This window comes from Protomyctophum parallelum (assembly GCF_964188405.1).
Source record: "Protomyctophum parallelum genome assembly, chromosome: 21".
NCBI classification, from domain to species: domain Eukaryota; kingdom Metazoa; phylum Chordata; class Actinopteri; order Myctophiformes; family Myctophidae; genus Protomyctophum; species Protomyctophum parallelum.
The window spans coordinates 37,629,183-37,641,614 of NC_139713.1; the positions used below are offsets into that span (position 1 = coordinate 37,629,183).

Here is a 12,432-nt window from a genome sequence, read left to right on the forward strand (position 1 = left end):
ATTTGTACTTCTTGCAGTCGTCCAGCAGATGGGGCAGTTTGTCTGATTAGGATGTCCAGCCCCGTCTACACCTGACCCCGCCCCATTCCCCGTGCTGCAGCCAAGGGGTGGAGCCTCTTGTCGCACGCACACACACACACACACACACACACACACACACACACACACACACACACACAGGTAAATTGTAGGCTGGCTGTAGTCAGGAGTAGAACTAGAATGCCACATGTGTGTCTGTGTGTGTGTGTGTGTGTGTGTGTGTGTGTGTGTGTGAGCGGTGAAATGATTATTAGAACGAGTGCTGCACAGTGAGTGAAGACAACAAGAATGGAGCGTTCAGAAACATTCACATGTCGCTCTGCAGTGTAATGAATTGGACACCATTAGCTCTTACAGATGGGGAGTTCTCTGCTTGTTCACAGAAAAACACATTTTGTGACCAAATTGCTGTTGGTCTGTCTACTCTGCACAGGACAAGTATATGCAGGTAAGATACTCCTTCACTCCTGTCAGGACTGCAGGCCACACACACTTATAGGCCTATATATAATGTGCATGGTTCTCAATTAAACATTTTCATGCCATGATGGAAAGTAGCCTATTTGACAAGATTTGTGTTGTTAAAAAAAGTATTTTAGAGTGGTTATGACTGATTTTTATTGAATATATGAACTACTTGGGAACACCCTGAAACCTCTTTGAGGACCCCTATTGGTCCAAAATTGGTCCCACTTTAAAAACAACGGGTACTTAAGTACTACAAAGTAACTACCTTTTTGTAATAGTAATTTAGCCACAGACAGTGGTGGAAAAAGTAAAAGTACCAAATGCCAATACTGCAATGTATACTTGAAGTACCAAAATAAAAATTAAAAAAGTACTCATTATGGAGAATGTCCCATGCATTTCACAAGTTCAAAATGTATTTTAAAAAAAAAACTGATCTACAAGCTCACAATGCTTCGTGATGTGACACATTGTGAGCTTGCAGATCAGCTATTTTTGAATGTATATACGGTATATAGGCCCAGGCCTGAAGTGGTTATGTATGTTTTGTAATAATAATCAAAATCTACAAAGTAACTGGAAACTAAAGCTTTCAAATAATTGCAGCGGAGTACAATATCTGCCTGGATGGAGTAGAAGTAAAAGTACTGAAAACTGGAAATACTCCAGTAAAATAAAAATGAATAAAAAAGGATATACCGGTACTTTAAAATTTTAATTAAGTATAGCACTCGAGTAAATGTACTTAGTTACTTTACACCACTGGTGGTCAATGTGGTCAGTGATCGCTGGCAGCTTAATAATATGTAATCCAGTCTAATGTTGTGCGCAGAGTGCAGACATATGGAGATACAGTTTATTGTTCTGGATTACACTTTGGTTGGATTCTATAGTGGTCAGTCATGAGGAAGATACATGAACACTCTCAGTCTCTCACGGCAGTGCTTTGAATGGCAGTGAATTATGTTTAACATTTACAGTAAACAGTAAAAGACAAAGGAGAATTGTGTATTTATTTATTTATAAGGCAGATGAGCATTGGGAAAAATAAATACCTCTCCATGTTGGTCTTACTTTGTCACAATGCAATTTCAGTAGGCTACAGCTGTGGCAACATTGCAGGCAGTGGAATTCTTGTACTTAAAAGTCTTACAGCCACCTGAACAATGTGGACAAAAACCAAAAATAAATAATAATAACTGGCAAAAAAAATTGCAATGCACTTTCTTTTCAAGAAAGTCAGGATATCAAATCGCCCGGCCCTGGTCATGTGATGTGAACGAGTATGTCAGTAGAGTAGTAGAGGCGTATCTGTGACAGTAGGCAGATTACCAATAATGTGATAGAGACAGATTAGAGATTAGACGAGATGCAGAGAGACAGACATCAGTGGGGCAGTTATAATGAAACAGTGACAACATGCAGCTTAATGACAAGGACTTGTTAGCGTTGCGTCGAGAGCCCTGGCATGTCAGCTGCACTGTTGTGCTGACTGTCAAGTAATGTCTAATGACACTACATGGATGAATGCATACTTACATTTCTGTGTCTAGCTGCCTCAACACAGCCCGTCCCCTTACGGGACACATTTTAAAGAACACAGTATTTCCAGTGCCAACATGCTGACATAATAAAGAAATAAATTCCAGAGAGAGAGAGAGAGAGAGAGAGAGAGAGAGAGAGAGAGAGAGAGAGAGCCTTTCCATTTATGTGTCATTACGTTGATGCTCAAATCTGAATGCAACTCATAACTCTCATCCCAAAGCAACATGTCATGCAAAATCATGATGGACATGTAAAATATCAAATTAAAATTGAACACTCTCTCTCTCTCTCTGCTGCTCTCCACGCCTCTGTGGTGCTGAATCGTATACAGCAATACTGTGGGTACTGAATGATTTAGAAGACAGCAAAACATAACGGATTTATGCGTGCGTGCGTGTGTGAGAGAGAGAGAGAGAGAGAATAGTTTATACACACATCCTGGACAATATTTGAAAGCATACTGTAGGAACCTTGCAGACAGCACCTTCAACTTAAGCACTTCTAAGTGTGCTAATGAACTTGCTATTTGTCTTTACCTTCTATTTACTATTGCTGCTATATTCTTAAAGGGACACTTCACCCTTTTTGCAAAAAATATATGTTAATGACGTTTAGAAGATTTAGAACACTTTCCTGAGGTCTTTATGTATGTAATAAATATGTGGTTTTAGATATTAAAATTTTATGTCATGGACACTGGGCTCACTTCCTTCCTGGACTACAATTCCCATAATGCTCCTCCTTGTGGATGGAGACACACGGGGACTACAAATTTCACGCCCCCAAATGAGACAGCGGCCCCACTTCAGGTCTGTTAGAATGGTGTACTGCAGCTGTCAATGCAATCCCTATGAGAGGCATCATAAAATACCCTAATTTCACTGGTCCATTACTGAGGCTGTAACGATTGTTTTTGTGTACTAATAATGTGTCCCATATGTTTGATTTGTTCTTTTCAATGTCACATACTGTACCTGCCATCTCAATATACAACCCACAATGTACTATAATATACTCCATCAGAGATTCAAAAGTGCTAGCATTGTAAATCGCATCCCTTGAGGTTTTCAATACCCAGTTATATTTGTTGTGTTTCGTTTTATAGGCTATGTATTTGTGGAAAATTATCTAAACAGAATCTTGCAAGACTAATTATTAAAGGAGAATTCCATGCTAGAATGCTTTCTTACCTTTCTTTGTAGTCGTTACGTCCCCACCAAAGAGGTCCAGGTGTTTTTTTGTGCAAAAGCTCCTTATTGGCTATTTCCCCTACCATAAGTGCTCAATGAATTGCATTGAATTGAATGGGAATTGAATGGGGCTATGGAGTGTTGCACTAATTCGCTTATTTCCATCGAAATAAGTAGTAAACTGTGCCTCTTGGGATATTATTTACATTGTGAAGAGAGGATATATACAAAAACATTGTAATTTTGAGCGATGGAAATATGCGAATTAGCACAACACCCCCATAGCCCCATTCAATTCCCATTCAATTCAATGCAATTCATTTAGAGCTTATGGTAGGGGAAATAGCCAATAAGGAGCTTTTGCACAAAATAACACCTGGACCTCTTTGTTGGGGACGTAACAACTACAAAGAAAGGTAAGAAAGCCTTCTAGCATGGAATTCTCCTTTAATACTCATTTATGTCAGGATACGCCGCTCCTCCACTTTTGCTGGGTTATTTTCGCAACTATTCAGCCAAGTTAAAGGTATATTCAGTGATTTCACTTAATTCAAATATCACTTATTTTTTTGTTAACACTATAGAGTGTGCTGACCATATAAGGAGTTCCTCCCTGTCCCCAGTTAACCCCTGGGGGTCAAAAAACCTTAGGTTTCGTTTTTGGCTCTCTATCCTGATTGGATGAAAGGCTTAGGTCCCAGCCAAAAACGAAACCTAAGGTTTTTTGAGTGAAATCACTGAATATACCTTTAAATACAACAAGTTGACAACGGTAAAACACACTGTCGGAGCTCCGAGGTAGGTAGAACATATTAGTAAGCCCGTGACATGTTCAAAATATAGACATGAATGTCAGTCGGGATCGGGATTTATCATTGAGAATTCCACTCTTCAAAGTCGACGCTCGTAGCCTCGTAAAGGCAGTGACGTCCCTTTAAAAGCGTGTCTGCCGTCTCCCCTCTGCTCTGGTAACATTATGGGTAACTCATTCAAGTTGACAAAGACACTTCATACATTTGGAAACATATTTTTATTCAAATCAATATAGTCTTAATTCAGTTAATTTCGTTACATTTTAAAAGTAGGCTAACTACAGTTGAATTTCAATGGACCGCTGTAACGGACCAGAAGTGGGGCCGCTCTCTCATTTGGGTGCGTGAAATTTTAGTGTCTCTATAGGGAGAGGGCTGTCTTACTGAGACATCACATTCACATCCCTACTATTCTGGGCATGTAGGCAAACAGTCGGTGAAAAGAGGTGCACATTCGCCAAAAATAGCAGATCTACAAGCTCACAGCACGTCGCAGGATTGGCTATTTTCGGTGACGTGATTTGGTGAAGGAAAAAAGGAGGGGGCCAAGGATATAATGCTGGTGGACCCCGGGCAACGAAGTTTATTCTTTTAAGTGGTTAATTCAATGTCACGTTGTTTCCTGTTGGCTTAATGACCCACTGCTCCAAATAACCGAACCGAAGCCATTGAAATGTGGGGCAACAGCGTTGTCAGATTGGCACCAACGAGGTGCAGTTGCTAGACACGAATCACGATGCTGGCCTAAAGTGCATTAGCTTCCATTGATTGAATTCAGAGACATGGTGTAAAAAGTACTAGAACTATTGGCAAGCACTTAAAACACCCAGACAATCAATATGGTTGAACGGAATGGGTCCAAAGTGCTGGCTGAAGCCTTGAATTAGCCAAGTTCGTACTTTACTTAGTTACTTTTGTTGTATGCTTAAAAGTTTTATGGGATTCAACCGAAGAGAATAATGTTATCAAATGCATAGATCTGACCTGACTGGTTGTCATGTTTCTTCCAATTTAAGCTCAATATACTTACATGCCATCACACAATGGTGTCTCTTCCCAAAAAGGTCCACAAGGTCCACTGATTTATTTACTGTATGTACTGTATATACCATAGTTTGAGGATCCAATGGAGTTACTTAGTCAAAAACCTATTTTCTTTAATCATGTTGATATATCGTTGTCGGGTGGAAACCTTGTATGTCAAAAACGATCCCTTTTTTAATATTATTTTAATAATGATTTAAAGTAGTGACACTTGCCGATGTAAAGTGCACAATGCCTCGCATCGCCAGGCATTGTGTGCCTGTAGATTTGCTATTTTCACTACTTTTGTGTGACACTCTTGTATGATGAAGTATAGGGCTTTAACCCATTCTGACCTGAGATCAGATTCATACAAGGTTTCCACTGGACACACGCTGGTCTGACGAACCCATTCTGACCTGAGATCAGATTCTAAAAATGTCAGTCGTTCTTAGATTTTTTTCAAAAATAGCAGACCTACAAGCTCGTATCGCGCCACTCGGTGGCGCGATATGAGCTTGTAGATCTGCTATTTTTAAATATAGCTAAAGCATAACATGATGCTGACACCAAAATGGGTGCCCGGTCAGAATGGGTTAATTGACAAAACTAAAACTAAAACAAAAAACCATACAAATTTGAAACGTTTCTGTGCGACAGAGATGATAATATAGTAACAACAACTAAAATGACACAGATGTGTTCCCGGATTGAAAGGTATAACAACGCATAGGGTAGTCTTTCCAGGTCTAAACGGGTTCACATTGTTAGCAGTCTGTGGAGCATGCACTGTAACACCACCAACCTCTTGCTTCTCCAGCCTCGTTCTACGGCGATAGTTTCGTCCATCTGCGGAGGGCGGATACTTTCGTCCATCTGCGGAGGGCGGAGGCGTCCAGTCAGATGTCTCTCCACGTACGCTTTCGAACCTCCAGGCCGGCAGGGCTGCTGTTCTTGGCCGCAGGAGAGAAGGACTTCTTGCTGCTTGAGTTGTCTTCTGGACGCCTGCAGGTGACTCTGAACCCATGCGAGAGCATCACTTAGGCCTCTTTTAGACGGCGACCATCTCCATATAACACGTCAAAGTCCCGTTGCGTTCTCATTTTTTCTTACCCTTTACACGAGAACGCACACGTTATGCTATAATGTGCTATTATGCTACAATGTCACTAGGTGGCGATAACGGGCTGCCAAATAGACAGATCACCCACGTACAAGAAGAAGAACCCCTTCACGCAAGCCTGTGCAACACGGCTCCGTCTTTTTGGCAAATCTAGAACTTCCTGTTTGAGAGCGAGCAAATTTAAGACATCCGGTTGCTTTCAGAATAAAAGTGTCGCTAATTAAATAATGATTACACTACATTATTAGTATTATTATTACATTACAGCTATTGTAAAGACACACATTATGTTACTGTGTAAAAATAAGTAATTAAATAACACAGAAACATAATGTGTGTCTTATAGCATCATTTAAATGCTTAATTTGTAGTTTTAATGTGCAAATTAAACTTTTTTTCAATACTCTAGAGGATACTCTTATTTTGAAGAAATGGTTTTAAATTTGCTAGCTTAGATTTGCCAAAAAACAGTGCCGCGCAAGCGGCGCAACACTGCTCTGGGCAGCGCCACGGGATGGTATATATTTAATAATACATTAGGCTACATAAACGCTGCTGCTGCGGCTGCCGTCTATCACAAGGCTTTTTATTTACATCATGGTTTTACATTCACCATCGCTGATGAGCAGCACTTTGTAGGCGAGGAGGGAGGCTTGTTCATAATGATATGGCTCTGCATCAATGTAATAAACATATGCGCTGTGAGCCAACGTGAGCCATGATGTCATAAGTTTTGCGGATTCACCGTTTTGCCTGTTTATATGGAGACCATAGGAAACGGCGTTCTCAAAGATTTCCACTCTGGGAGGTGGTTTCACTTCGTTGCGTTTTCACCTCGTGAGAACACGGTTCTCGTCTAAATGACAGCAGCAAACGATACTTTATTTTGACGTTTTATATGAACACCATCCTCGTGTAAATAGCACCTTAGATAGATACATAGCCTATAACACAGGGACTATTGAGTGAGTCAATAGTCTATTGACACATGACACTATACCACAATACCTCCAATATTACGTCACATACAGAGCGTTGCGGTTGCTCAGTCGGTACGGTAGAGCACTCGCCTTTGGCCCAGAAGGTTCTGGGTTAGATCCCGGGCATTAGCAACTCTGTGTATGGGTAGCATGGCTCTGGTTGCGGCAAGACGTGTGTGCTGGGAGCTGTTTGGAGGTATTGCTCTCCACCTCAGAAATCCATTTAATTACAGTGTGACCATCTTCTAATTGTGGTCTGTAATACATGGGCCACCCTGGCACCAGGAACGGTCCCATACTGCAAAATATATATTATAGTTTATGTGTTTTGAAATATAACAATAATGCTAAAAACAAACGTTTCCAAGTACATTATGCTGGACTCTTTTGCCTGTCTTGACTCTGAGATCCCCTTGGCATACTATATGTGCGGTTGTAGCTCCGATAGGAATTTACTATCCTGTCTAGAGCCAGAGGCAAGATCAAACTTACATGGCTGGGTGTCAGATTGCTCACAGACACACAAAAAAACCATGAGCCCTGTGGCAATGACTTCATTACAGAACAAGTTCTTTCATGACCAAAGAAACAGAGAAGACCACAGTAGTTTAATGTTAGCTTCAACTACTACTACTAAGGCGTTGTGTTTCTTATATGAGATGGTTTATAAGGAGTTGTGTTTGTGTTGTGTGGAATGATACTTTAATTTAGATCTGACAGCCCCTGACAGTCTAATTTTAGTGCTGATAATGTGCATTCTACAGATGTCATTCCTGTGCATTGCTACATAATAATACCAGCATATACTGCATGTGGTTGTTTTCTTTTGAATACGTGAAGACTGGGCATTTTGTCAGCCAATATCAGAGGTGTCATAGAGGTGCAACACTGCTCAGATGCAGCAAACATCTGATAACTAAGACACTAGTTCATTGTTATCTGTCTGATAACTGATGACTGAACCTGTCCACAGTGGTGTGTTATGATGAAGGCCATGGGCTTGTTTTTTTTATGTTTTCACTAAAATCACTGGGTGCAAATCGGCATTAGGCAACATTTAGGGAGGGAGAGTGAGAGGGAGGGAAGCCTATTTCACCAGTAACCCAGGAAAGACTTTAGCGAAACCTGAACACACTGATCGACGTCTCGCTTCGTGTTGCGTTTTCTACAAGCTTTCTACGCGTTATGAGCTTGTAGATCGGCTACTTTCGGAGTATGATGTGTTACTGGATGTAGGATTACCTTGAACCTTGAAGAGAAAGGAAGGAGAAGCTATACTGTAGAACAGATTTTTATTGTGAAATTGTTAGTAAAATCTGTTTTAATTGGCATATGTCTATAATTCTTTGTTAGATAAAATATAACAATAAAGGAAAAAGACGTATGCTTCAATCCCTTAATTTATCTTCCGATTCTATTCCACTTCTCCCTTCTTAGGTGCGTTTGGACTTGGGATCAGGTGAGCGCTTGCTGCACTCAGAGCCTGGCCTTCGTCACAGTGACATGGCTTGGCACACTGTTGAACTGACCCACGGCAACTATAAGATCTCCATGACTATTGATCGCAGTTCCAGCACCGGCATCCATATGCCGGGGCCCGACCAGGAGCTCAGAATCCAGGATGGGCTCTTTGTCGGTGGGTCAGCCGGTCTGATTCGCCCTTACCTCCTCCACACCACAGGACACAACGCCACAGGGTTCAGAGGCTGTATAGATGAGGTTATCTTCAACGAGCTCGACCTGCTGTCGAGCCTGAAGCCGTACTCTGGGTCCAAAACCTTCCACGAGGTTTCTCCTGGCTGCAGCCCTCAGTTTTCAGCAACGGAAGAAGACGCCGTCAGTTTTGTCAGCGCCAGAGCGTTCATGCGGCGCGCGCCCTGGGGCGTGCCAGAGGAGGAAGGGCTCTTTGAATGCGAGCTGCGCCCCTCAGTCAAAGCAGACAATGGTATGGTTCTGTACAGCTCTGCCCTTCGCGGAGGGTTTGTTGCTGTAGAGATCAAGTATGGCCAGGTGGTGGCCACGGTGGGCAGTGAAAAGGGCAACAAGAAACAACTGCGCTCCCGCTCGCTCCCGCCTGGGATTCACACCTGGTACCCGATCCAACTGCGCCTCCTGCCCGACAGCGTCCAGCTCACGGTGGGACAGGAGGTGGCCAACGCCAGCCTAGGTCCGCAGCTCCAGGGACTCCGGCTCAGAGGGCCTCTCTATCTGGGAGGCCTGGACGACCGAGCCCAGGGAGAGGCGAGGCAAGCGGGGCTGCTGCTGACGGGAACGAGAGCTTTGCTAGCGGGAGGCGGGGGATCCTTTAAAGGATGCCTGAGAGAGATCCGAGTGAACGGCCTGAGAACGGGCCTCCCTCACGCCGCCGCGACCAAGGACGTGTCTGTGGGTTGTAAGCCCGCCGACGTTCCAGAAGCATTGACCTCCACCAGCCCCACGGACCAGCCCCAGGCTGACGTCACGACTGAACAGCAAGCGGTCAGCGACGGTCCAGACAGTGCCGACGGGAAGAAGAACTCCGACTTCCTCGTGTTAAAACCACTGGAGGTAACGGAAGGAGGCAGAGCACTACTTGAACCTAAGCACATTAAGGTACAGTTTGTCAGACAACTCAACTGAATAAATAATTATATTTATTAAGCATACATTTATAGAGCATAAATATTTAAAAATGGAGTGTCGTCACTGTCGTGATCCCCCCCCCCAAAAAAAACCCCAAACAAACAAACAAACATGATCATCAGGTACTATGATTAATTATACTAGGAGGAAGATTTTTTTCGAAAGTGTACAGAAAGTGTTAAAAGTATGTTTTTATGTGGCCACACAACATTTCATTAACAGTTTCCGTGCCTTGAATGGATTACTCCAGGTTAATGTCGCTGCCGTATCGGACATACCCGCCTTTTGTTTTATGTGTTTAATCCGCCGTAATGTAATGAATCAAAAGAAAATCCGTCTTCGTCGCGGAGTATGAGACTGGATGGCTTCGCTGTGATGACGAAACCGGAAATCGTCACATGCTGTGGGCTGCTAGGGCTTCTGGGAAATTGAGGCCAATGGAAATGCATTGGGTGCAACGCCTCATTGAAACCAATCTTGTGTGCGTCTTCCGCGTGCACCAAGATGGTGGATGCTACACACAGATCATAACAAACCACGGGAGCTTTTTTTGATGGATTTTCGCGGATTAAAAGCCCAAATAATTCAGCGTATGCTCTAAAGGTAATACAACAATCTCGGCAGTGAAGGGGGGTTGATTAAAATGCGGGTTAATCGTAAAAAACAGTCAAACTGTTAAGTTAATGTCCTGTTTGGGTCTCTGGACTATAGAGAGTCGCAGTCCCGCCCCCTTTCATGACGACGCCAGGCCCAGGAAATGATTCCCAATGCATTTTTCCCATAGACATTTCAAAAGGTATTTATTTAAAGACTGTTACGCCGCGGACAAAGCCAACTCGAGTTGTGGGCTTGTGGCAACTCATGGCAACATACACAATATTTTGGACCAAACAAATAATTTCAAAGAAGAAAAACAACAAAAAAAAAGTGTTCGGCCCAAAAGATTGTGTTTGTTGTCATGATTTGTCACGACAAGAGTTGGCTCTGTACGAGGCTTAGTTAAAAGGTCTTTAAATAAATACTTTTTGAAATGCCTATGAGGAAAATGAACGGGCAATCATTTCCTGGGCCCTGGGACTGCGACGCTCTATAGCAGGACAAATTCTGTCTGGGTAAAATGAATGATGGCTAGGAAACGCAAGACGGACAGCAACAATAATAACAAAATCGTAGCAAAACAATTGAAGAGAAAGGAACACAATTGAAATGCCTTGGCTTACATGTCTATAAATATCTAGGTGAACCTGGACCTACGCCAGCTGGGTCTTCACCCATCCCAGCTGCTGTTCATCATCGAGGAGCCGCCGCTCAGCGGTCACCTGACACTCGACCCGGCCTCGGGACGCGGCGGGCCGAGGGCCGGGGAGGAGGAGGAGGGGGGCAGCGATGAAGAGGAGAAGAAGAAGAAGAAGGACAAAGTGGAGGGAAGGGGGAGCGTTGCCATAGAGGAGAGGGGTTCTTTCAGCATGCTGGACCTGTGGCAGGGCAGGGTTACGTACGCTCACGGAGGCTCTGAGGACACGCGGGACTCCTTCCTGTTCTCGGTGTCCTCCAGCGGTAAGGAGCTTCCTGACACCGCCAAGGACAACAACGTTCCCGTCCGGTTTGACATCAGCATCAGTCCTGTGAACGACCCCCCCGAGCTCAGTCTGCCAGAGGGGAACCTCTTCATTCTGCTGAAAAACTCCAAACGCCAGGTACACTGCTCTCTGTGTGTGTGTGTGTGTGTGTGTGTGTGTGTGTGTGTGTGTGTGTGTGTGTGTGTGTTCACACCATAGACTGTAAAAAATATGGACAAAGCGTTCTCCGGGTCTAACATGAACGTAAAATGAAGCCTGAAATCGCTTCATTGTAAATCGCCATCTTTCTAGATCCGTTTGGTACCAGCTGGCCATTGGCTGGCTCCGTTTTGGACCAGCTGGCCATTGGCTGCCCAGACAACGAGGCGGGACTTCCCCCCTTCTTCTCCGTTGGTTTTTATTTTGACTCGAGTGGGAGGGGAATCCCGATCATAGACTGTAACGGTAGCCACGCCCCTCAGAACATACGCGATGGTTTTTTTTCTTTATGGTCATTTTTTTAATTAATGGGACCATAATTTTCCAAAAAGAATATTATGACATTAGAAATGAGACTTTAAACTAGTGACTGGAAGAAGAAAGTATTCATGACCAATTGACCATGTTTATTAAGGTAATACAGTCTAGGTGAAGTTGGGCCAAAATACATGGGCCTCTATGGAGCTATGGGGCTTTTTGGGTCCAGCCCAGCGCCACAACAGGCCATTATATGAACTACCGATTTCAAATGAGGCTTCACGAAATATCTGGCTGACTGCCCCCCTGGTTCACACATACAGGCATGGCACCTTTCATTCTTCGTCACTTACTACCATGTCTAGCACGCACCTAACGTGTGTGTGTGTATGTGTGTATGTGTGTGTGTGCGTGCGTGCGTGCGCGTGCATTCAAACAGCTGACCACCAACACAGTGAGAGTGTCAGATCCAGACAGTAAGGCTGAAGACTTGATGCTCCGCTCTCTGGGAAACATCAGCACTGAGGCTGGATATCTGGAGCATGAGGACCGCCCGGGCAGGTTGGTATCCTGGTGCTGGGCAGGTTGGTATCC

At 43.6% G+C, this 12,432-nt stretch overlaps 1 protein-coding gene across 1 annotated transcript in view; it reads left to right on the plus strand.

Moving 5' to 3' along the window:
- Nucleotides 1-428: 428 nt before the first annotated feature.
- Nucleotides 429-12,432, plus strand: part of LOC310878991 (chondroitin sulfate proteoglycan 4-like) — a 47,351-nt gene continuing 35,347 nt past the window's right edge. Inside the window, exons 1-5 of the mRNA XM_083793407.1 lie at nt 429-487; nt 5,898-6,088; nt 8,618-9,772; nt 11,041-11,499; nt 12,278-12,399. Of these exons, the coding sequence (XP_083649533.1) occupies nt 5,981-6,088; nt 8,618-9,772; nt 11,041-11,499; nt 12,278-12,399 (1,844 nt within the window). The 5' untranslated portion in view covers nt 429-487; nt 5,898-5,980. The remainder of the gene's footprint in view (nt 488-5,897; nt 6,089-8,617; nt 9,773-11,040; nt 11,500-12,277; nt 12,400-12,432) is intronic.